At 41.9% G+C, this 26,645-nt stretch overlaps 1 protein-coding gene across 2 annotated transcripts; it reads left to right on the top strand.

The window, feature by feature from the left end:
- Nucleotides 1–26,645, top strand: fbln1 (fibulin 1). 2 transcript variants are annotated; one of them, XM_063874260.1, is made up of 17 exons: nucleotides 1–228; nucleotides 3,327–3,435; nucleotides 5,569–5,698; nucleotides 7,402–7,561; nucleotides 8,029–8,091; nucleotides 8,195–8,278; nucleotides 8,385–8,522; nucleotides 8,610–8,747; nucleotides 9,400–9,543; nucleotides 9,645–9,770; nucleotides 9,920–10,045; nucleotides 10,348–10,467; nucleotides 10,675–10,806; nucleotides 10,900–11,023; nucleotides 15,906–16,057; nucleotides 17,281–17,421; nucleotides 26,028–26,645. In XM_063874260.1, exons 1-17 carry the CDS (start codon nucleotides 174–176, stop codon nucleotides 26,165–26,167), a joined length of 2,082 nt encoding a protein of 693 aa, XP_063730330.1. In that variant the 5' UTR covers nucleotides 1–173; the 3' UTR covers nucleotides 26,168–26,645. The 2 variants fall into 2 exon arrangements, with proteins under 2 accessions (XP_063730330.1, XP_063730339.1); XM_063874269.1 differs by lacking the exons at nucleotides 15,906–16,057; nucleotides 17,281–17,421; nucleotides 26,028–26,645 and adding an exon at nucleotides 11,919–13,292.

Below are 26,645 nucleotides of genomic sequence, written 5' to 3' on the forward strand. Positions count from 1 at the left end.
CGCTCGTGCACTCAGGCTGCAACTGCGACTCTCTCATTTCCATCACATCCAATTCCGTCCTGCGGAGTCACTCTTCCTCTTTTTGAAGGAGCACTGCTGTCTTTTGCACATCCCGCAGAATAACCTGCTGTCGGACTTCTTTTTCCCCCCCGAGGCAAGTCTCCTTTCATTCAATGGGTCCGCGTGTCGTGCTGCTGTGCTCTCTGTTCGGAGTTCTTCTTGGCCAAGGTAAGTTACTGTAAGGATCAGCTAAGACCCGTTCTAAGTGAATAATGTGAATGTACATAATCCAAACCGTGCCACAGAATGTTGTTGGTATCCTATGCTCGTGTGGGTGAGTTTTATATTGCAAGATAACTTTCCACATGCATTTGTGAAGGTATTTACAATAAGAAGGAAAGTGTTAATGAGGCAATAGGGAGATCCGGGGAGGTGATGAATTTGCCACAGGACTAGTCAGGGCATGTGATGAAAGCACAGTTCATAAAACCTGGGTGCTTCAAAGTGTGGCACTGCTCTTGTTGTATTAGATAGTGTCCCATTATGCCATGAAATAACATTTAGCCACTCATACTTAAATATTATATACAATATTTGTTTGTCTTTCCATTGTTTTGCATGCCTACTTAAAATGTAGGTAGTTACACTAGCAGATATAAACCCTTTGAACATTACAGAGGCTATACACTTGAAAGTATCATGTTGAAAAGTAAGCTGTGCCATTATCTCTTTTTCCATTTGTGTCATTTTGTTTATAGCCTGGAATTAAAGTAATAAAGGAATATGTCACATTATAAGGTGTGTTAAAATTAACTTTTTTAACAGAAGCTGTAAGTTCTCCCTGCCCTGGAAGTCAAAGGCCAGGTGCCTTGGTATGCTGACATGCTGTCAGAGTGACCCACTGACTCACCAGGAAAGGGTGGTCTGGACAGAGGAGGGTGATTTATACAGATCCTAATGCTCATGGTTGCTTGGTCACACATGGGGCAACTTTCACAGTCAGCAGGACCACTTTTCCCTAAGTTGCCGTCTCAGAAGGGGGTTGTGTCATGGTCAGTTTGGAGGCAAATTCAGTCAGCTATCAGCTTGACCAAAACTCCAAAAGGTAACCTTGTGTAAGATAGACAGATACATGATACATAGATGGATGGGAAAGTAGGTAGATAGTTAGGTAGGTTGAAACTATCTTCATTGTAACTGTTTTTATATCAGTAACATTGGAAGAAAGCTCCAAAATACACGCCTGTAGTGCAGCCTGTGAAGGAAATGCACGCTTCTGTTTTGATGTCTGGTGTTTTGATGTCACCAGTGGGATCATTAAGCCTTGTTTACATGAGGCGTCTAGACGCAGGCAAGCCATGTGCTGCTCTGCCAAGTCAGAATGGCCCTCACAATCACCACCACCATCCAAGATGGAAATCAGCCCTCTGCAGACAGACAATGCATCACAGAGACAGAGCACAGGGACATCTCGGCCTCTTTTGATAAAACAGACACTTCTGGTCCTTCAATTTAGGTTTGCTAGATCAGCAGACCGTGGTGGCGTTGGAAAGCCTCTGATGCCTTGTGGGTTAGAGTTAGATATCAGCAGAGTGCTGCTGTGGTGAGGACCCTCTAGTGGAGGGCAGTGTGACCAATGAAGATCTTATTCTTTAAGACTTTAATATGAGGCAATCCGTATGATCCTATAAGGCAAATGTTTTGTTTTAGTCTAAATGCAACATCCTAGTGTTACTCTGCAAGCACATTGAGGTTTCTGAGAGAGAGAGAGAGCGAGAGAGAGAGCGAGAGAGAGCGAGAGAGAGCGAGAGAGAGAGAGAGCCCACTTGGTAAGCTGATGTGAAAAGCTTCTAAAATGCCATCTCATTTCATCCAGCTGCTGCAAGGTTTATTGGCTACAGGATTCTGGGATATGCCAGACTTCCAGAAGTCAGTAGTGAGTCAGCTAATGTTGCAGTCTAGTAATAAATCCTCTTTCCAAATTCACTCCTTTCTGCCAGCTTAATCATCCTTTTTGTAGTAGCAGAGGTCACAATGGTTATAAAGCTGTGCTTTGTATTCCTGTAGCTTGCACTTGGGAAGTGACTCAATTTCTTCAGAAAAATATGTTGATTAAAAAAACCCAAAACAACTCCTATGTTGTGTCTCACTCTTACTTAGTTATGGGCTGAAGCCAGCCAGCTTTTCTGAGAAATTGAGTTTTATTGCAATGCTTACATTGTGTTGTTAAAAACATGATCCACGCCGAAAGCTGTTGGTGATGATTATTCCTGTTTGTGCTTCTTCTTTGATTTACTGGTTATCATAAAATTCCTCCTGCCCCTCTGGGAGAAGGCAAATCCATTAAAACCATAGACTGCTATTCCAGACACTTGTCCTCCTCTCCTAACGTAATTTAACTTATTATCTGAAGTTGTTGACTCTTGCCAGACTGCTCACGGCAGACGCTGTGCCTCACACAGATGGATTTGTTCAGTGCATTTCACAATCACTATTTCCAATAATTCAGGGCATTCATTCTCTTACCAGCAACACCTCATATTCTATTACAATGGGTCGAAACAATTTATTTCATGGTGAGTTTGTTTTCTTTTTTCCAATCTCCAAGGATTCGTTTTTAATATCAATTTGGCACACTTTTTCCGGTTTGAGCTGAAGGCAAAAAAAAGTCAAAGGAGCCGATCTGCCAAAAACTATTTCACGTTTGGCAGAGCACACAAACCACAGGCGAACAAATGTATTTGATGTGATTGGGACGGCTGATTGTTTACAGAGTCGAGGCATTCCACAATCTTTAATTCACATGAATAAACAGCCAGATAACCACAGAATTGGTAGTGCTCCAGTGAAAAAAAGCCTGTCTTGCGTCTGGAACAACATATCCATCAGTCCTTGCCCTGGCAGTAAGAGGCCTATGGGCAATTAAAGATGCCAGACAGATTTTGAATTTAGTTTTTCCATCTTTTTGATGAGAAAAGGTAACTTACCGTGAAGGACAATGGCAATATCTATTTTTTTATTGGTTACATTTCCGTTTTTGATCATCTCAAATCTGGCCATGCAGCAAGATATATTGTTGCCATTTGTTATAATTGTCATTAACAAAATGAGTCTATAGGTGAGTCTGCAACACCATACAGGCTGATTTGATAATAGCAGAGGTAGTAATGTGCAATATGGGGTCCATCTCCTGCAGTGAGTATGTTAGTGGGGGTCCCCTCAATGCAGTTAACAAAAAATGTCCCCTTCACAGTGTATAGTGAATGGGAAGTGCACAAACCTCCTACCTGTTCACACACCTTGTGTTGTTTTTTCAATGTTTGTAGGAGCTGAGCAGATGTCCATAGAGGACTGCTGCAAAGATGGCCAGAGCCGGGGCAATGATAACGAAGACTGTGCGTCCCTCCCTCTCATCTCCGAATCCACCACATGCAGGTGAGCAGGAGCGATCTGCTACTTTCCTCACACTGACCGCAAATCTATACACCATAAGGTTTCTAGAGCGCTCAGGAGACCAGCCTGGGGCATATTCAGATTTACAAGTCATTAAATGCTGCTCCATTTGTCACAATCTTACATTTTCTATCGGCACCACAGAAGCTTATGCTGTATTGGCCCAGAGGGATCTGGCCTGTACCATAAATGGGATGTCTGAAGGCCTTTAATATGAGATTGCTTTACCTTACTCCTGTAAATCTCCAAGCACATTATTCACTTCACGTGAGAGCAGGAAACACTAATAGTGATGGGATAATAGCAGGTCTGCTGGTAACCCTAGAGGGTGCGCTGCCACAGGTTCAAGGGACCATAAGCCGGGGAGATCTGCCGCTGTGAGCACTGATGGCAAACACATTTACCGTAGCCACCCCAAGTGATCCCAAATTAGTCTAAATTATAGTGTGTGGGGAAAGAGAGGAAAGGGCAGAGGTTTGTGGGGGTGCAGGGTGGAAAAGGGGGTGAGGGGGGTCAGAAGAGGGGCTGTTTCAATACCAAGGAAATACCTTAGAGGTGAAACGCGACATGGAGTGAGGATGGAGAGAGGCAATAACAGGAAGTCTGATTGCTTCAGACACCACAGAAGAATAAAAAAAATGAAGAGAAGAGAAAAGAAAAACAGGAGCATGAATGTGCCCTTAAAAGGTTCGACAGAGGAGGTGTGCGCCTTGATGTGAATTTGAGATCAGTAGTAGTTTATTTGGAAAAGGGATTTCTGGTAAGAGTAGATATAGAGGCTATTTGGAAATGAGAGAAGAGGAGTGTGTTGTTTCTTTCTGTGTTGTAACATCGCAGTGAGACAGATATCTAGCTCAAACCGACACATTAGGTAACTGACATTTTGATAATAATGGTCTCATGTGAGCAGCTGTGCTTATACCAGATATTGCTTTTGACATTTAAGCAGATATCATAGTCATACAGTGTTTTATTAAAGCTCTGCAGAGATATGAACTTTATGATCCTCATCAGCACTGAGATCAGATGTCCAGGTTCCTGAAGAAACAATGGGTCTCTCACTAATTTCTGAGGAAATAATGGTTCTGCCCTGGTGATGTCATTTGCCCAAAGCAAAACAGTCTCTACTGGAAACTGTTGGTCAACATTTCTCAAGGGAGTGGTTTGTTTTTATGATATCATAATAAGATCAATTCCTTTACAAACTACAATCCCACTCCACAGAGTAGGGACATGCAGAGGTGGACACTATCTTGTGACTGAAATGTTGATTTAACTAAGAGTGCTGCTCGAAACAGTTTAAGTGCAATGACGTCAGTGGTGCAAACACAACTATAAAAGTACACCAGAGTCAAGATCCCCTCCAAGTGTGTCTCCAGCTCCGTTTCCAAACAAAGAAGAGTTGAATCTCAGTAAATGGTTCCTGCTCTCTTACAAGATGGCAACAAAGATAAACAAAATAAAGATATAGAGGCTATTTATCATGTATCGTGTCTAACTTGGAATATCATTTATTGAGTATAGAATTCATCTGCAGATAATGAGACCAAACTTTTTGATGGATTTCAGTTTTTAAGCCATGACAAACAACATATGGATTGCAATACACTAAGTTTAGACTTAATACTAGCCTAGAAAGATGCTTTTTGCTAAAAAAAAACAAACAAACCCTGTTGTTTACTTAAGTTACAATCCCTAACGGCTTGATAAAAAGAGTGAGTAGTGAATGGCGGTATAAAACATTCAAATACATAGTGAAAAAAGTATGAATCTCGCAATCAAGAGAGGTCACGATGCACAAAAACACATCAAGATGATAGATTCAGTTTTATGCCAGATGAACTGTGGACAGATACAAGACCCACTGCAGGTCCACTACCCTATTATATGTATCCATTGTGGAAAACACAAAGACATCCAATGCTTATCCACAGAGTTCTTACTGCATTTATTTATCCACACACTTTCAACTCTGAGATCCCCACCAGGCTTGCCCCAGGCTGATTTTAATGGGCTACACTTGAAGGCAGAGTTGTATTGCGCCAAGTTCTTTATTGATAGAGCTGGAAATAAATGCACCACCTGTGTTTTGTGTGTTTTCTTTCTTGCTGACAGGATAGTGCAGGAGCAGTGCTGTGTGACGGTGCTTGAGGATAACATGTGCACCACTGGTATCAACATGGCCAAAGACCAAGGAGCCTGTGACTCTTTGTTCACCAACACCTGCGAGAAAAAGACCACAAAGGTGTGTTGGTAGCTGTATGTGCAGATGCATATGTTTGTTTGTGTTTAGCTAAAAATACTTCAAATGGATCACATCTGCCTCTACTCAATCAATAGACTTTATATTACTCAGCCAGGCAGCCAGTTTGGATGCAAATGATTGATGGGATTGATCATTTGTGTGTGTGTTTTTTCATATGGTGTGTGCACACTGTGAGCAGGATGAGGCATGTCACTCCACCAAGGAATGGAACTTGTTGCTGACAGATGGATTATAAATTTCAATTTGTCTTTAGAATCTTCGTCGGGCTCACATCCAAGCACTTTTCCACATTTATATGTTATTCCCTTCAATGTGGCCCAATATTTTCACAACACACTGCACATCATCACATCACTGAGATAAACGCTTGGCAGAATATAGCTAGGAGGGGAAGCAAGTTGGTGCAATTTCTTAATAAGATGAGATAATTGTCAGTGAGCCGGCTTGTCTTTACTTGATCCACTTTGGGTTTGGGTTTATACTTGAGTCTACTATGAGTAGAAGACGGCTTGACCGATTATATGTTACATGTAGGATACCACAAGTTTTTATTATATTAAATAAAGATCCAGCTCCAGTTTTCTGTAACATTAAGACAAAAGCTGAGGAAGAATATTCCTAACTACTAGAGGAATGCTTGCCAAGACGTAGATAAACAGACTGATGCCATTACTATGGAGCAAAAGCCTCAAGATTGTTAGTTTTGCTTAGCACAAATACTGGAAGCTGAGGGTAGTGGTTAGCCTTAGCTCTTTTCAGAGGTAACAGCATCTCTAAAGCAGACTAACACATTAGCCTTCTGTTGTGTAAATGTATTGTTTTACAGTGTTTGTCTGTCTGGGTGTGCTCCGTGTTTCAGTCATACAACTCTAACACAGCATGTTTTCAGTTCATGAAACCTAATTGGAACATTTTAGTGACTTAAAAGAAACCTTCATTCAGTGTTTGGTTGTACTTGGCCTTATCTTTTTATGTTGGTTAATTTAAAACCAAAATAGCGACAGACATAATGCCAAACTTCCATGAGGTCGACAAATAGTCAACAACTATTGTTATATCACAAATAGAGTTGTACTGCAATATTTTTAGACTTGTTGCATGTGTTCAGCCTCACTCTTACCATCACTACACAAATGCACAACATATGGTTACATTTAATGTTACCCTTATTGACCAAAATACAACACAAACAAACCCAGCCCCCACTCTATACCTTTCATCCCCTCCCCCGCTGACATTACCAGGCTGCCAAAATGATTGATTGATCAAGCTTCAGCCAGAGGGGATGATGTCATCTCATCAATGTCTGTCTGTCTGTCTGTCTGTCTGTCTGTCTGTCTGTCTGACTGACTGACTGACTGACTGACTGACTGACTAACTCACTAACTGCTTATCATCTGTCTGTCTGAAGCCTGTCATTTGGGACGTCATCTCAATCAGCCTTATGTTTGTCTGTCTGGTTGATTGAGAGCTTGGCTGTCTGAATCAAATCCTCCTATTTTTGTCCGTCTGAAAACCTGTTTCATCTAACTACAGTATTTGACCAACCAACATTATCCCAGAATCTCCTTTTTCTTTGCCTTCAGTTTCACTTCCCCTGGTGAAGGCGTAGTGTTTTCCTTTCCTTTCCCTCTGTAAAAAGTCCTTAATTATGTTAACCAATTCCTCTCTGTGTTCTGTAGATGTGCTGCGACTGTTGTCTCCTGGGGAAAGCGACCCTGGAGAAGGGCCTACCCTGTGACCACACCCTGTCGTTGGGCTACCAGTGTGGCTTGGTGTCCCGAGCATGCTGTGTACACGGAGATGCAGACAACCAGACCACACCTACTGCAAAAACTGAATGTTCGTGAACAACGTTTTGTAGTACTACACTAGGCAAAATATTTAATACGTTTCTTTCACAAAAGCAGCAATTTTCATTCTGGTAGAATTGACAAAATATCTCGAAATATTGGAGGGTATAAGAATGAGCTCACACTGCCCCCTGCTGGATGTATTTGGTCATTGCTTTTAAGGCAGTTAAACAAGGATTATGAAGTGTGTTGCTCATGGGCAGTCCAGCAAAAATACATTTTACTTTTTTAGATTCAAGATTGTATTCCTAACGACTTGTGTTTTTTAATGTTGTGTTGAATTGTAATGTGGAATTTTGGCTTTGGATTAAGGGGGCTTAACATGAGATTTGAACTGCCATGCTGAAAAAATAATGGAAATGTTTCTCTATTTTCTAAAATGTCATAGACTTAACAATTTTTTAGGTGCTTCTTAGGAAGGAGGGACATATAAACATGTTTTTTTCTCTGATGCAGTACCTAACAAGGATGAAACCCATGACAATGGAGATAATTCAGTATTAAGGGATCAGTGCGAGGGTAAGTTATATTATGGCAAAACACAATCTTTTCTACACATTCCTGATTTTTCATCTAAAGAAATGCAGCATTCGATTATGAACTTGTTTGTCTGTTTTTTTAGGGAAATGTGCTCATACCTGTGTGAGCAACACTTGTACCTGCTTTAAAGGCTACAAACTCAAACCAGATGGAAAGAGCTGTGAGGGTAGGTATCTTCAACTGAGAGACACATCCATTATTCTGACAACAATAAGAGCACAAAAGACCCGGGGAAATCAACAAAATAAGAGAACTGCTGCTTTCAAACACAGATATCAACGAGTGTTTGCTCGGAGCCAGCAACTGTCGGGGGGGCGAGCGCTGTATCAACACTGAGGGCTCTTTCCGTTGCCAGAGAGAGGTCAGCTGCGGGACCGGCTATGAACTCACTGACGACAACAATTGCAAAGGTCAGTCAAACTGTTTGCCTCTGTTACTGTGTATCTAAGTCACATTTGGTATTGGCAGAGTGTTCAACAGCAACTTTCTTTTTTCAGATATTGATGAGTGTGAGACCGGCATCCATAACTGTGGCCCAGAGTTTGAGTGCCAAAACACCCAGGGGTCATTTCGTTGTTCCCCTAAGGTCAAGTGTGGTGCCGGCTTTATCCAAGATGCCCTCGGCAGCTGCATTGGTAAGCACCATGAGACATTTGTGAAAAAATCTATGCTCCTCTCCCTCCCCCCAAGTGCTACTAATTCCACCATGCTCGAACAAAAACAACCATCAGAGTGGAGAAGTTAATGGAGTTCAATCACTGCTACTGAAATCCTATCAAATCGAGCAACTGTGTGACCTTTATCATTTATAATTCTGCAATGCATTTACTTAAATCTTAAAAAAACCCAGAACATATTAGTGATAGACACTATACTACAGACACCTGGCTTCTGATTGGTTGTTTTTCCTTTGCCACAGGAATCTTGCATATATGTTGCATGCATGACTGTCAGGAAATAATGACTTTTTCAGCTAATATGCCAAAAAAAACATATTCCTAATGGTTACTCACTGTAGCCCTAATGTGAGAAGCCATATAATAACTAGGATGTATACATATTTTTGGGTGATTTTAGGCACTACAGGCAGAATAATACTGGAAAATAGGTAAATGAACACTATCTATGAAAGACAGAGTGCAGATGGACCAGTATATACTGCTGGGTGACTGAAAGGGGTAACTGCAGGCTAAGAGGGAGAAGCTTCATATCTATTAAAATCCAGAGGTAAAATTAAGTACGTATGGAAAGTACAACCACCAATGCCATCTGTTTCTTTGTTTTCAGATATAAATGAATGTGTTAGCCAGACAGGCCCATGCCTTCGTGGGCAGATCTGTATCAACTCAGTTGGCTCCTACACCTGCCAGAGGAACTCCGTTAACTGCGGTCGAGGGTACCACCTCAATGAAGAGGGCAACCGCTGTGTTGGTACGCCTGAAAAGCTCCCCATTCCTACACATCAAAGTATACCTCTGTCTACCTAAGAAGCATTTAATGGTTTCCTTTATTGTTTGCATCCCCCTCTGCAGATATTGATGAGTGTAAGGACCCTGATAAGGTCTGTTCAGGTCACGGGTGTGTCAACCTCATAGGCTCCTACCGCTGTGAGTGTGAGGCTGGCTACATCTTCAACAGCATCAGTCGGATTTGCGATGGTAAGCAGCAAGTCGCCCATGTTTGGTGTTCTTACAAACATCTAACTGCATCCAATGAATAAATAAAGATGCAGACTGTACGTTTATCGGTCAAAATGTGTAGAGAACTTTGTCATAATCGTAGTTTCTTACTGTGGACTGTGTTTTAGATATTAACGAATGCAGGCACTACCCTGGCCGCCTGTGTGCTCATAAGTGTGAGAACACTCTGGGTTCCTACAAGTGTAGCTGCACCACCGGCTTCAAGCTGTCTGCTGATGGCAGGAATTGTGATGGTAAGAAACGAAGAATTTATAATTACAATTTCTTATGCAGCACGCAGTAATCGGCTCCTGTTTGGTTGACCTGTTGCCTTTGATTAGAGCAACTTTGGTTTAATTGGTTAATTGATAACATAGTGATAATGTATTTTTATAAAACAACTGTTCAGAAATTAATATTCACATTGGCCTTGTATCCCCTGGGGACCATTTGTAATAATTTGGGGTGTATTTAGAAATCCCATGAACCCCCCTTGTAATTGGGTTCAAGACATAATCAAGATTTATTATATTTTAGTGATGGTTCTTCTCTGTAGATTTGAACGAGTGCGAGAGCAACCCGTGCAGTCAAGAGTGCGCCAACGTGTACGGCTCCTACCAGTGTTACTGTCGCCGTGGCTACCAGCTCAGTGACATAGACGGCATGACTTGTGAAGGTAAAGTGTTTAACAGATACAGGAATATAAACCACAACTTTTTCTTCTGTACGTTTTGTGGTAATATGAAGAGTTAGCTTGTGTGTTAGCATACACTATAGCAAACTGCATTATATATTAAACTGATCATTTATCAGCAGTTCAAATATTTATTTCTTAGATTTCCATTTGGTTTTGACTTGTTTTATCTGTCTGTTGAATATTTAGATATAGATGAGTGTGCACTCCCTACTGGAGGTCACATTTGCTCCTATCGCTGTCACAACACCCCTGGCAGCTTCCACTGTTCCTGTCCTGTCGCCGGCTACACCTTAGCACCCAATGGGCGCAGCTGCCAGGGTAAGCTATTCTTCAAATATACATTTTAACAGAAGTTATCTTTGTGAATGTATCGATTCATATTTTTCAACCATTGTCTTTTTTCACTCCCAGATGTTGATGAATGTGTAACAGCAACGCACACATGCCTGGTGGATCAGAGCTGCTTTAATGTCCAGGGAGGATTCAAATGTCTTGCCTTTGACTGTCCGAACAACTACCGGCGTGTGGGAGAGACGTGAGTTTTCTAGATTGTGTGCACATTGTTTATGAACATGACACAAAGGTTAAAACTACTTTATATGTGTCTTATGTTCTCATGCCAATATGATTGGACTCCTTTGTTTACTTCTGGGATTATATAAGGATATCACAATGTAACACTCGTGCCTCTATTGACTACAACTCACAGTACGTGATAGGCTTAGGGCCGGAACATCTCTAAGCGGTTGACCAATCACAACAGAACCGGTCAGCTAAACAATCAGAGCAGACTGGGCTCTGGTTTCAGACAGAGGGTGAAAAGAGGTGCTGCAGCACAGGCAGCATGAGAAGACCTTAGTATATATAAGACCAGTATAAAGACCTTTTTGAACATCAAAGCATGTAAATATGTCACAGTAGAGGCACAACATACCATTGTGTAACCTACATAAAAAGACTCCTTTGGGACAATATCAACAGAAAAAAAACTCACACATACACAGAGCAAGGTCCATGTTCCTCAGATAGGTCACCCAACTGAAAGCAGAGTGCAACAGTTAACCATGTCAGGCCTTTTCAAACCGACCCCCATTCCTGTTATTCAAGGCTGTGCATGTCCAGTATGCTCAGTAGCATGTTCTGTTGTTTCAGAGTGATGAATTGCGTATGGATATTTTTTACAATGGCTTATTCAAAATAGAAGCTGTGTATGAACTATGAAGGCACCAGTGATAGGACTTCTTGCATGACCCAACAGAGGGCACCATGACTGGCCTGTGAAGTATTTTGCTGCAGAGACTGATGTTCCTTCCACTGCATGCCATGCACGGGCCAATTAAATTTACACCTCTCTCTCTCTCCTTCTCTCTGTGCCTGTTTTGTTCTGTCTTGTCCCCCCCCCCCACACACCACCCTTTCTCTATTTGCAGTCGATGTGAACGCTTGCTTTGCAATGAGTCTGACGAGTGCCTGACCATGCCCCTGAGAATAACCCACTACTACCTCACCTTCCCCACCAATATCCCCGTCTTCACCAACATCTTCCGCATGGGCCCCTCCCAAACCGTGGCTGGCGATGACATCCAGATTGTTATCACCGCTGGCAACGAGGGCGGGTTCTTCAAGACAGAGAGGGTGCCCGCCGGCGGCGTGATGTCAGTGGGAAAGCTCATCAGCAAGCCGCAGGACTTCGATCTGTCTCTGGAGCTGAGGCTGCGTCGCTACGGCACGCTTAGCATATACCTGGCTAAAGTGCAGGTGTTTGTTACCCAGGAGGAGCCCAGAGTACCTTACAATCCCCTACTAGAATAAAAGCAAGAAATACCAACAGTTACACAAGCTACTACACTCTTAAAAATGATATATCATCTTCAAGCAAGGTATTGTGGAGAAAAACAGGAGAAATTATCTTTAACACAGAAGGGATGCGAAGGGGCATACAGTGTATTTATAGCAAAGGAACGGTTTGGCAATAACCAGGTTATTATAAATGAATAATTCCCAATGATTGATCATTATTGGTCCAGTATTCATGTTTATAACTATAAAGATTATCAAAGTGTCTTTTATCCATTGAGGTTTAGGTCTGCCTAAACCTGTATTGGCCTTTGGGTTCAGGGCCTTGGGGTAAACCTTAGCTGTTGGCCCCTAATGTTTGCTGTAGTGTCTGTTCATTTCCCTTTTTTCCATTAACATCTGCATATATTTCCCATGTGGACTGACATTTAAAAATACAGGGAAACCCATAGCCTCGCTCTAACACAAAGAACGTGAGTTTGAGTTTCCTAAAATGTCAAACTATTCCTTTATACACATTAACAACAATCATACAGTATTGCTTTCAGTGGGAAACTATCCAACCTTGTCTATTTGTCTTTCCTTATAGTAAAAATAGACCCCAAATAGGACTCTGTTTGTCACCAAGTGCTTCTTAAAGATGACACATCCTTTTTAAAGAGTGAATTTGAGATAACAACACAACAAACAAAATCAGAAGACATAAGCACATGTTTTAGTACTGTAGCATTTATCATAATCAACTTTTTAATACTAGAATAAGGATCTTTATTCAGCAGTATAAATAAGGTCAAATTGAATTTATCTCCTTGGAGGTAAGGAGCTGTGCTAGCCGCTAGGTGGCGTTCTAGGTCAGGGTAAATCATAAAATGGTAACGACCCATGTCTGCCTACAACTGAGTGTAATTTGATGATGGTTGCATGATAAAGCCCGACGTTTTGCAGCATTTTATGGTTTATGTGTTGGATGAACAGTTTTCTATTAAAATTGAAATAGAAATAACACATGTTCAAGTCAAATCCAGTTCTTGATGATGGTGCATTGTGGGGTTTAATCAAATACAGCAAAGGGAGCAGCTGGAATGTGAGGCCAAATCACAGATGGAGGCATGAAGACTTCTACACATAGTTTCATATTACTATTATTCCAGCAGCCTCAGTGAGAAGGAAATTCATTGATACATAAAGTTACATGCCAAAACAGCTTTACTCTATAGTATTTTGATACACACTAACATTAGAAATTGATATTTATTAGTTTTAAAATGTATGTATGTCTTCTGATGATTTGAACGTTTTTCTGCAATCTGTAATTTTTCTTAGCAAAGAAACGAAACCAGGCCAGTAATTTACATTAACCATGAAGTCAAATTTCCCATCTATAAGTCAAACCCTTCAGCTATATATAGTTTATGGTCATTTACATCAAATTGCACTATTTATTAAGTCTATAAAGTAATCCCACACCTACAAATTCCAGTTAGAAATCAGCCAGACTGAGCTTTTTAATTCATTGTTACTCCCACTTCCGAAACAATTACCTTGCACCGCAAAGTGTCTTTCTTTGGCAGTTATTTTCATACACATCTCTTTAGCTACCATTACATTTTAGGCTTAATGTGAAATGCACATATTTCCACTCCATACTGCGGCCATAAACCCCAAAGCAGACAGATAATCCAAATGAAGGCTGAGTAAGTGACACACGATGGGATGCAGTGGCAAAGAGAAGGAGAGAGTATAAATAGTTTGACATGCTGTGAGGCTGCAGCCCGAGGACTGTGGCTTATAATAACTGTAAATTCAGATGTCGTAGGTTCCTCCTGTCCTGAGCTGTCAGGCCAGTAAGGATGCACTCGGTCCCTAGTGGGGATATCCTTAAAATAAGAACATAGTGGTGCATATAAGGTTTTTTCCTCCCCTTTGACATTGAGTTATGGGGCTCTGGGCTCTGGCCGGTGGTCTGAACAATTTGTGGTACAGCAACATCACCGCGCTCAGAATGAATGATGCTCTGCAGTGTTTGTGTTGGGGCGTTATCAATGTGCTGACTATAAATAATAATTACCAAAAAAATAAAAGGCCCTGTGCTTGACCAGAGGACTTTCATCCAAAAAGTCTGTTTTTCTTTCTGGTCTGCAAGTATTGGGGTTTTTCTCTTGGGCTGGGCCACGTGAGTCATTGGGGAGATGAAGAAGACATACAGTAGATCTGCGCACACACACACACACACACACACACACACACACACACACACACACACACACACACACACACACACACACACACACACACACACACACACACACACACACACACACGCACACACACACACACACACACACACGCACGCACACACGCACAACCATGTTTGCATATGTGAAGAAACAATTGCAGAAATACACACAAAAACGCACATATTGAGCTGTAATTAGCTCTACTTGCTTCCCCTGCTTCGAGGTGTTCATCCATGTGTAAGGGGGCAGTTAATCGTGGATCATTATTTTCTCGTAAATTTTCTCGCTACCCAGACAGAGCTTTCACCTTGTCCTCTAGAGCCCCGCTCGGGTCTTTCTGCAGCTCAGGCCATGGTATTATAAACTAAGAGAACATTTTGTGGGTTTGGCATGGGCCAAAGCAAAACTTGGACCCACCCGCTAATTGCTAATTACAAGCCCCTACCCAGTGGTGGCTTGACTTTTTGTCAGGGGCTTCTCTCCTCTCTCCCCATGGAAGAAGCCCTGCAACCCAAGCCGTGCCTGGGCTTTGAGCTGCAGCCTATAGGTCCCCTGAGGAGAGCCAGTGATCCACGGCCCATGAGTCACAATGTGGCTATATGGCTGCCATGCACATTAACTGGTCTTATACATGGCAACTTGGCTGTTTTCATAACCCAATATAACCATGTACTGAATTGTCTCCTTTGTGAAAACCAAGCTTAAATTTAACATCTTGGATGTCGAAGTCAAGGCTTTTATTTTGTTTCAATAGCTCTCTCATGAGCACGTCTCCCATCGTTTCGAAGACAAACCTGTGATTTATGAGGTTGTTAGTGACTTAGAAACCTCTCTCAAAGTCTTATGTTGCAGACAGGTAGTGAATAGTCATACTTCAGGTGGCGTTAGCCTTAGGAGCCAGCCAAGGCCCTCAATTCCCGTCGACCTGTCACTGATTAGTCTGTGGAATAAACAAAGCTCTAAATAATAGGATGAGAGCTGCCCTGGGGATAGACTGGGGAGTTGTCTAGTCATGTTGCTCACAATTTAGGAGTCTTTTAGAACACTCCCTTACCCATAAATCCTCCTCAAGAGATTATCTGATGTGAAGCAGGGGATGCTCAGCAAATCCAAATATTTTCCTGAGCAGGTTGTGGATCATTCTTTGTGAGTGTAGTAATTCATTTCCCACACAGCTTGAAAACATGTATCATAAAGGCACCAATGCATCGCTAGTCTCCACAAGCTACTAAGGTTGGCTTTAGCATGATCTACTGTAAGGCAATTATTGGCAGCACCCAAAATTTGATTGTGTTTTGATGTTGGCTGATGGTTCCCTTCTGTGTTGTTCAGATATTGTTTGTGGCCATTGCTGTTGTCATCACTGAGTTCTTGATCACACAGAGGGCTGCTCCCAAGGCTTCAACGCTCTGACACCATTCGCTGTGTAAAGTCCTGTCAGCCCAATGACGTCGCCTGTGTCCTGGACCCCATACATTCCATTTCCCACACCTTCATCTCCATGCCCACTTTCAGAGAGTTCTCAAAGCCAGAGGGTAGGTACAAAGCATGGTTGAAATGCATATTAATAATGGACTTTTAGATTAACATGCAAGCATGCAGCAAAAGTATAAAAAGGGATGAAATATATTCAAGTTTGATTAAAAGAAAAGTTCCTTAGTGACAAGTTTTGAAAGAATAGTTTTGACATTTTGAGAAATAAAGTTATTCCTTTTATGTGTTTTTTTGATAGAGTTAGATGAGATGGTTAAAATGTCAATTAACTTAAGCTAGCAGAAGGTTAGCTTACTTTAGCATAACGATAGGGAAACAGTTAGCTTGGCTCTCCAGTAAGGTAATGAACAAAGACAAAGACCAGTAAGTAGTGTAAAATAAATTATATCCATGTGTAAATTCTTGAGCCATTAAGATGCTGACACATTTTCCCATTAGGACAGGCTAGCGCAACCTTTCTAGTCTGTATGCTAGGCTAACCATCTGCTTGTTGTAGGTTCATATTCCCTGTTGGCCCTACAGATATAAAAGTGCTAACATTTTTAACACAATGCTTACTAGTGTATGTATTGCTGATCATCTAAGCTCCTCTAAAATTCATTTTGTGTAACCCTCAATCCAATAAGGTTAATTGTTGAAGCTTTATTAGGACAGAATGTCTTGTAAAAATCATGGGTAACAACAGATTTGTTAACAGCATGCTAACTTGTTGTGGGTTTCTTTTGTGTCAATGTGTTCAAGTCATTCTAATCTCTCCAGCTCTACTTTATCTCCATTAATCTCTGAGTTTCCATCAAACCTCCAAATAAGTTATTTCATGATGTTCTCCATGCAATCCTGGCTTGGCTGGCCTACACCAGAGAGTAAGAGCCATGCTTGTTGGATATGAGTAAAGACGGTAATCACTCGCAGACAATGACAGCTGACAAGCATCTATTGGCTGGCATACAGTGCATGTTTCAGACACACTCATGCTCAACGTCACGGAGAGTTAAGCTCTTGTCGTTTCTCATAAACTCTGAGTTGGGGTGTAAGGGACTCGAGGCTCTTCAGCTGCACAACAGAATTGCAAAGCCTCAACCTTCCAGTGACCCTCTGAGTGTACAATAAACACAGACCTTTCCATCTCCCATTTAATTGTCTTTCTCTTGGATAGAAAAAAGAAATGCAAGAGTTGGCACTGGCTTGGAGATGCAATCCCAGAGTGATTATGAACGTTTATGCTCCGAAAGCTTTTTTTTGTCTAATTGTTATCTTCCAACAGAGATTGTTTTCCTGAGAACCTCGGTGCCAGCTTACGGTGGCTATCACTTAAGCAGTTACGACGTCAAGTTTGACATCCTCGAGGGCAACGTGGAAGACGCCTTCGACATCATCAAGCGGGTAGAGAATGGAATGTATGTGGGTGAGTACCATTATTTCACTTTGTGTGTAAAGTCTGGATGAACCAAGTAGGGCAATCATCAGACAATAGCAGCTTATCCATGCAGCCTTTGCAGTGTCTGTGACTGGAAATGGCCTTTTCTCTTAAAGGGGATAAGGGTTTTATGTCTCATCTAAAAAATGGATGAAATATATGTGTATTTTTTTTCTCTCACAAATCAAAGTCACATGTGCGCTAGAGAAGGGACACAAAGTAGCAGAAAATCTCCCATAAGGAATGTCTGGTGGCCTGTCTGGGCCGCCTGACATAAGTACATCTGACACAGCCCGTTATGGTCTTTGCAGTGTTGTGGCATCATGCAGCTGTCATCATCTGCATGGGGGCTCTTGATGTCTGTGTCTTGGAAAAGCTGTCCTCTGAGTGGCTCTTTGAGACGGACCAAGGCCTGTTTCTGTCTCACCAAATATTTGGCAATGGTTTCCACAGTCCTGTGGTTAAACAAAGTACCATTTAATTCACTTATCTACGCCTATGCTTATCCCAAGCAGATTGTTACTTTCCACAATAGGTAACTGCGGTCTCAATGTACAGAGTGCATACATTACTTGTGTATTCGAATGCACATATGCACCAGTGATTGCAGTTGACAAGCATTTCATTACAACTACCTGTTTAGTGGTTGCTAGCATGCAAAAAGAGCCCTGCACAAGTAGGAGCAGCAGATACCATTTCCACTGGTTTGTAACAACAACACATGTCTTGGGAGAAGCCATTCCCATCCTTTAGTCTGGTGGTGACCCAGGGCTGCTGCACGCCTGTGGGAGAACTGTACTGAGCCTTGGCCCTGGGAGGATGAGGGTGTTGTGAGCCCAAGGATGACACATTGTTGGGCCCTTCTAGGTGTTTTGGTTTTGTGCAGAGATGCATGCAGGGGGGTAGTGGAAGGACAGCGTCTTCTTCTACTGCTCTCGCTGATGGATGAAGGGATGGCCCGTCAGTTTGAACATCTGTCTTCACAGAACGAAAGGCAGAGAGGGAGGAGGAGAGTGTGTCACTGATTCAAGCTGGATTGAAGGCGCACGCAAGTGTTCCTCTCTTGTACACTCGTGCAGAAACAGATGTGAGCTCATCAAACGTACCCCAAATTCACACACAAAGACAGAGAACTGTTTATAACCAGCAATAACTCACTGTTTAAGCTGTTTTAATTATATTGTGCTGTATAATGGTATGTTTTTGTTGGAATGTGCAGTTGTGTAATTCTGCATGAGTGATTAGCCTTATTCTGTAATACATCGGCAACTGTGTGTGTCTGTGTGCATGTGTGTAAAGAGGATTCAAGAGAAATTCCCTGTTTATAGTGGTGCCCATTCGCAAGGGCAAAGTATGTATGTGTGTGTGCGCAAGGGAGGGGGTGGGGGAATAAAATTGCAGAGAGAGAAAGACAAAGTGAGACACTGTGATTCAATGAAAGAGGAAAGACTGAGAGAGAAAATATGTGCAGAAGTAATCCTGCGCGCTTTTCTTCATGTGGTTAAATGTATTGTTCCATTTCCCCACTCTAGGCCTCAGTGTCTCGCCGAGCATTAGAGCACTTAAACTCACCACCACATGAAAGGACTGTTTGTGAGGAGCCACTTCTCTCCCAAACCCATTGGATGCTTATTGGATGCAGCTCTTGCATGTTTGCACCAGTTGCCCATCACTTTTCCAAATTGAGGCCCTGTGCACTGGAGCCTTTGGCCACTGACTGCTCACCGTGAAGTGTGGCGTCCACGATGCGATGAAGACCCTCTTGGTTTTTATTTAGTGGGTTGCGCTGCTGGTGCTTTGGCCCGCAGATGCTGCTGTTGCGTAACCATTGTATGAGGCTTGCTGACGTGTCACTAAAGGAAGCTTAGTTTCCAGTATCTCCAGTGTCTCCAACAGTGGTATTACAGCTTGGTGGGATGTGAAGAGAAGCAGACATTGAGGCTCCACTAATGAACAAGTGCGTGAGCCATTATTTTTGGCCAATACTTGTGTTTTTGAAAGGGACAAAAGAGGAAATTAGGAATCTTCAGAATCTGATGTCTTTAAAAAAAGAGATTCTTAAAATGTTTGATTGGCTGACGTTCTTTTCCGTTATGCTCACTTACTCTTAAAACCAGTCAAATGCACACACAAGCATGCAGTGTTTGCGCACTCACGCACGCACGCACGCACACTACCACAAGTGTAGAAATTGCACCACTCTTTCCCAGTTCCTGGTCATCCATCACTGGCTTTCCCAGTACTGTCACATCTGGAAGACAACCCTGACAGCCGTACACATCTGTGCAAACACAACAGACCCTCAGCACTGGGAAAACATGATCAGAAAAAATCATATTCCAGTGACGTCCACAGTAGCACAGCGGCAACCGCACAAAATCCCTGCAGGTATGTGGGCACACGGCAGAAGCGATACATCATCCTCTCTAAAGACAACATTTCTCATACACATATTTGGAAACTCAAACATCGGAGGAATGCATTACTCATGCTAACGCTGTCATACACTTCTGATTAGGGACAGGTTGTTTGAAAAGGGTTGATAATGGGATGATTGATTTGGACAGTCAGCAGGTGGATATTCCTTCCTTAGAAAACACAGGCTCTGTGGTCTCTGCTGGAAGCATGAGGCTCTCACCTCCGATACAATGCTGGTAGTTCCTTTGTTTATTTATCTCTTAGTGACATACAGTACATCATGGTGGGGACCAATATTGTCTTTTACCCCTCCCATTAAGGGTAGGGTTAGAGGTCAAGGTGGGCCTGCTAAGCATGTATACATTCTTGTAACTCTGCTTTAGCCATGACGTAGAAGTGGTTTCAATTCTGTGTGCTTTTTATACTTTGTGGGGACACGATACCACAATAAAATGTCATCCTGTTCACCATGTCTAGAGTATTAACCAAGTATAATGAAAAACAACTAAATGTTTAGACAAAGTGACTTTTACCGGCTGGTTTACCTACATCCACGTGTTTAAATCAAATGTACAATACAATCAGAAGTGCACTGTGGAATCAAACAGTCAGCACATGAATAGTCATCCCTTGAATGTCTCCAAATGACTCCTCTTCATGAGTAATCATTTTTCATGGAAGGATTTCAATGTACCATTAATCACTGCTGTCAGATACTTTTTTAGCAAAAAAAACCAAAAACTGATTTATGTAGTATTTGTGTTTATCTTCCTGGACAGCAACGGATAATAAAGTACCATCTCTTAATGAATTATAGCCCTTCTCTGGAGAAAGTCTGAGACGCCACAGCTAAATTCCATTCATATTTGAAATGCAGGTGGAAATATGCCTTTGCGGTTTGTATCCTGTGTAGAGAATAAATACCGTATGCATTGCCATTGACACGGGGCTGGCAGCCAGTGAGGCAGACAGTAAGATGAATGGAGGAGGAAGTGGACAGTTTGTCTCTATGCAGGTAGTCATGGTCGTCAGTGTGGCCGTCCACAGTGAGCGGAGGAATGTGAGTCGACTGTGTGAGACATAACTGCTTCAGAGCCAGTGGAGCTTGTGGCTCTGGCTTGTGGCTGTGCTGGTGAGGAGTTGAGGACAGCAGTGGAGATAAGCAGAAAACTTACTCCGTTTTAGAGGCTGTCATCTGGATGAATCATGACATGGCAGCAGCGAGCCCACTAGAGCGCGCCAAGCCCATAAGGAATCCTTGTCTGCCCCACAAGAGATTAGTACGGCTAATCAAAACATGGTCTTCTCCACCCAACAACCACACATTCAAAAACACAACACTCCCCCAAGGTGGTCCTCCACCACCAATGTGCTGATGAAGAGATAGTGATGCCGATCTGTCAGACTGAAAAAAAGGAAAAAGGTACGCATAGTTATAGCACACATGACTTGCAATAAAGCTGTCTTAATAATATATCAAATACACTTATCTCCCCTGGGTGGGTGATGTATTTCATTGTACTCATCATTACTCTTTGCTGTCTGGCACTGTGATTTTCGGAAAATGTAAAAGATGATAGCTCAGTTCGAATCCATTTCCATATAGTAGCGAGCCAAAATAGATAAGAAAGTACTTAAACACCTTATCACAATGCTGTATACTTCTTTCAGTTTATAATGTAGATGAAGATTATTATAAAACATTCTGATTTGAAATACAAACAAAGCAGATTTTCACAACCTTTCCATTCAGTCTCAATGTCAGATCTATATTTTACTCCTTAGTTATGGGCTTTGGCTTTGTAAGGTTACTTGCTATACAGTGCAAAGGTTGTGGTAAAGATAATGGTGCGTGTTATGTCATCTCAGCTACTCTAACCCACAACTGCTAAAACAGAAAGTCCAAGAAAAGTACCAACCAATTCCCTTCGGCTACTTTTCAGTGATGTCACACCGTGTCCAACACTGACCCACGGGCCATTGGAGAGATCTGTAAGTATGACTCGCTGTTAATTGACCTTAAAATATCAAGCCACATGTGCTGGCCTTTCAAAGCGAGACTTCCACTCCCTCTTTGGAGTGGTCAGTTTTGTTTGACCCGACGGTCCAAACTTGTACCAGTGACCATGCCCTATACATAACATGGAGTACTCAAGGGGTCTTTGCACTCAGTCTTTGCGCATTTATGTTGGTCATTTGAATGGATTATATTTTGGCTATGCTGACAGGTAATCAAAACTGGAATTGGTTTCTTTGCTTATTGGGTAACAAGGGAGTTAGTTGGCCATTTTTTTGGCATGTCTCTCTAGCTTTTATGGAGATGTTGGAGAAAGTGTTTCATGCAGTAAAAACCAAGAATCCTTGAATATGAAACAACTGTTTGTTATGTTTATGCCAACACAGCTCAGCAATACTGTTTGATACAAAACATATCACAGCCATAATGATGATGAAGATAACCTCCAGTACCCTCTTTGCATTCTGGAAATGTGTACACCACCTGGATACTCTCCAATGGTTTCACTGGAGTGAACATGCATAGCACCACAACCAGTGTGTCATTATACAATACTGTGGTGAGGCCAACGCATAGTTTTCATTTGTCTTTGGTGTTAAACCCGCTCATTTTGGATTTTGTCATACACTTCCTCGCTGATTTGAAGGAACCAGAAAACCCAGAAATTGTACTGTTTACATGTTACCCTTCAATATTGCACCGCTCGTGGCCATGAAGGATGACAAATGCCTCCTGGCACTGGCTTCACTTTGTTTTGTGGCAGTGTCTGTGCTACTAGCATGCATTTATATAAGGCTGTTTTCTACTTAAGGGGCTACTTTATGGTGTAAGGGAATTTTTTGGAGAGCCGGCAGATTGTACAGCTGTTTGTTTGATGGTGGCTTTTGAAGCCAGCGCAGTCACCTTTGCACCCTGTGGCAGATACCTCAGTGAGATGGAAAGTCACCACAAACCTTTCCAGCACAACAACTAAATCTCATGAACGTCAACCCTCAGATTACATGACCTTGCAACCAATTCACAGAGCAAATTGTTTTGTTAACCTCCCTGTGTTTATTTATATGAATCTCAGGTTGTAGCCAATCAAAGTCAACCTGTTTTGTGGCTGTTGGCTTTTGGCCTTACAGCCCGGAAGAAATGTAAAAGATGAGTATGCGGTTGTGGTTTCACCTAAGGTTCACTGTTAGTATGTTGGGGCCCAGCTGTTAGCTGATGCTTTTCCCTCATTCAGGATACCACATTGCTTTTGATGGAAAACTTACAGAAACACATGCACTGACCTTAGTATCAAGCTCCTTTGTGCATAATTGGGCCCACATTGTAACAACATAATTACACTTTTCTCGCCGTCAAGGCTGGGCAAAAAGACTTAAGTCAAACAAAGGCTAGTAGTTGAATAAAACATGTTTCGACAAGTTAGGTGTATCCTACAATTCCACAAATCAGTACAGTAACCGTAACACATCATACATTCTTTGGTTTGTTATCATGCCCAATACCATCCCAAAGGTTTTGTTTTGAACTGTGTTTTGTTTTAATTTCACTCGTTTCTAACCATGAAGGGGATATGGGTCACTGAGGAACTATAGGCACTATAACACAATTTCTGTTTCAGAGAGAACAGTTTAGACATTCTGAATGTGCTAATTAGACCGCAAGAAAATGTACAAAACAAACAAACACATTCCACATATTGCTCTATTTAAATGTCTTTAATAAATGTTCAGTTCAGCGGCGATATGTGTTTTTGTTATTTATTCATGCCATGAGATTGTTTTGCTTCTTTTCATAGAATTTTTTTAAGGATTTTCAGTATAAAAACCTACCCTGATTGTAGAGTGTTAAGCCCTCATTAGATACAGGCCACAGACATTTAAAAACAAAACAGTCCTAATAATGATTGAATCCAAGTTGTCTTTGTGGTGGTCCATATTGCGCTCATAATATTTTACTCATCTTCATTGTGTGCTTGCTCAACTCATCAGTGAAGCGTTTGAACTTATTCTGTATGATTTAAGTCAACAAATCATGGACCTTCTAAACTCACTTTGAGTTTGCGTTGGTCAACTCAACAGTTGCGTGCCATCTTTTTCACGTTAGTTATTCTCCTAATGTTGCTGCTGCTGTTAGGTTTAAGCAAAGGTTAGCTCTTCCTGATGACTCTGACGCTTTGGAAACAATAAAATCTCAGTCCCACTCCCCTCCGTCTAGTGTCACTATGCAACAGAGTCCCAAAACACCAAAACAAAGTGGCACCCATGGTCGAAGTGGGCCCCATTCCACACTCCTCCAAGTGCTTATCGACCGGATCTGCTGGAATCTGTTGTGTGCCCACAAATCCGACTGGGAGAGGATACAAGAGGGAAAAAAGTGACCAAGAAAGAGTGAGAGACAGCACTTTTCTTGCCCCTTTCAGAGTTAAAGATGGATTCCTGGAGGAATGCCTCCATGGCTGTATCGCGTGACTGTGACTGCTCCCCTCCATCAAACACATGGGACTCATTTACCCTTGTGGGCCACAGGGATGGTGCCACAAACACCAAGCCCCCTCAGGAAGGGAAAAGAGGGGAGGAAGAGAAGAAGGAGAATGAGTGGGTGGGGGGGGTGTCTGCCATCATACAATGCCAGTGTCCCAAAGGACGCAGCGGATGGCGCATAATGGATCATCATCTGCCCTGTGGTGAACGACGACCAAATGGGTTTTACTGCTTTATTACAAGTACCACAAAAAGGAGCCTCATAATTCAGAGCGATCGAGGCAATGATCTGTCTTTATTTTGATCCATGTTGAGTTAAATCCATGAGTCATAAAAAGCTTGAACAGTCTACTGACTCACTTGTGAATGAGAGAGGAAATGGGAAAAACAAAGAGGATGGTCGTAGGTGTGATAGGAGGACACTGTGCTGATTGTGCTGCCTGACTGCACTCTGGCGATGGTTGTTCAAACAGGCCACAGCTGAAATGTCACCAGCCCTCTTCAGAGAAAAGGCCCGCTGACAGCCTGTATAAACACTGGCTTTTTTTCCCCCACGTAATCGCATGTTCACTTAAAAAGAGCACCCAATGAATTCCATGGGCGTTCAGTAATGCTCCGTTGTAGTATGTTTATTCCCCCATCTGTTTTAACACGATAGAGGGTGTCCATTGACAGAGTGGAAGGTGGGAGGGGAGGATACAATTCAGATCACTGGGCTTCAAAGCCAATCATTGTCATTGAGAACGGTTGGTGTTAGGGTCAGCATTAAATACAACTATTTTCCCCCAAAGAAATACTCTTGATGTGGATTATTTGCAACATATATTTTGTACCCCAGCTATAGCGCAAGAAGGACATCAACATCGGAGCCGCTTTTTTTGCGGCAGCGCTCGAATTCCGACAAACAACCAAAGATGTCTTGAAATGTTAAAATAAACATGGTTTATAAAGCGCAAGCTGTTACACAACCAATGTGGACAGCTGCATTGAATAAAATGGAAGTTAATAAATTTAAGGGAGCTGTCAGACATGCGTGAGACAGAAGATCCTGAATTGCGTCTGTTGAGACAGCCTGTGACCGGGACATTGTTTTTAGATATTTTGCTGTTGCGAGATATACTGTATGTAAATTATAACTGTGCTGAGCACCGAAAACAAAATGTTATTACCCTCAATTGTCTTGAGGTGGCAGCAGAAATAAAAAACTCAGCACTTAAAACCCAAACTATCTGCTTAGCTAGATACTAAGGGTAAGCGAGAAAACATGTTTTGGGTAACCCTTTAAACCTCATGGCAACGAAAAAATATAAAATGTTCTAAAATATAAAACATTCTCAACTAAAAAATCGAATGGAAAATGTGGAAAAACAGGCTAATTTTTTTGTTCACTGCTGCTCTAAATCAACCAATAAAGAATTACAAAAAACGCAAATTTAGCTGTTGTCCGTCAAACCAAGAAACCAAAAGTCCATAACCACCAAACAAACGAGACATTTTTTGCTGATACTTTAAAAAACGTAAAACACAAGGACCATATGACATGTTGGGGATGGAACCGCTTACCTTATAGACCATTTGAGGCCTATTGGGCCAGTTTAAAATGTCATGGCTCAGCAACAAAGTCTTGCCTCTATTGTACCAAACTGGGTTCTGATATCATTGTTCCTCTTTGTCTCACTCAGGTGTTGTCCGCCAGGTGAAGGCTCTGATTGGTCCATTGACCACGGTTCTGAAACTCTCCATGCGCAACCTGACAACTCAAGGCGACTCCGGCCAGAACATCATCAACGTTCATGTCTTCGTCTCCGAGTTCTGGTTCTGAGAAGTGGATGCCAAGTGTTACCATATGTATTAAGACATCTATTGTCAACACTGTATGCATTGGTTTTATTATATCAATGCCTAGATCAGTGTCATGGTTTTAAAGTTATGTTTTAAAGTTGATTATGTTTGACAGTTTCTGAGATGAACGGCTATACTTGCTGCTTCTGATGAGAGCACTATACCGTGTTTGGAGGACAGGCTCACTCTGACGTGCACTCCTGCGTTGCAACTAGCTTAACAGAGCTAAAAATTGAACTTTATATTATTTTATATCTCTGAAGAGAACAGAAATCAAGAACTGTTTGTTCAAATGGAAAGTGCATGCATTTAGAAAGGTCATTAAAGGATACCATGATTGCATTCAACGCTATTCTTTTCCTGACATTATACGCCTTTGTTCTTGTAGCATTCACATTTCCTTTCTTACTCATTGAATGATGTATTTTTTCTATGGAATAAACACTATTTTAGTTACA

This window comes from Eleginops maclovinus, chromosome 2, assembly GCF_036324505.1.
Source record: "Eleginops maclovinus isolate JMC-PN-2008 ecotype Puerto Natales chromosome 2, JC_Emac_rtc_rv5, whole genome shotgun sequence".
NCBI classification, from domain to species: domain Eukaryota; kingdom Metazoa; phylum Chordata; class Actinopteri; order Perciformes; family Eleginopidae; genus Eleginops; species Eleginops maclovinus.

What these genes read in the sequence shown, in the direction of transcription:
- fbln1 (XM_063874260.1), top strand. Translation starts at nt 174, where the DNA reads ATGGGTCCGCGTGTCGTGCTGCTGTGCTCTCTGTTCGGAGTTCTTCTT. An exon ending in AGATGGAAAGAGCTGTGAGG is followed by an intron (nt 8,279 to 8,384) that starts GTAGGTATCTTC and finishes TTTCAAACACAG; the next exon opens with ATATCAACGAGTGTTTGCTC. An exon ending in TGCCCTCGGCAGCTGCATTG is followed by an intron (nt 8,748 to 9,399) that starts GTAAGCACCATG and finishes CTTTGTTTTCAG; the next exon opens with ATATAAATGAATGTGTTAGC.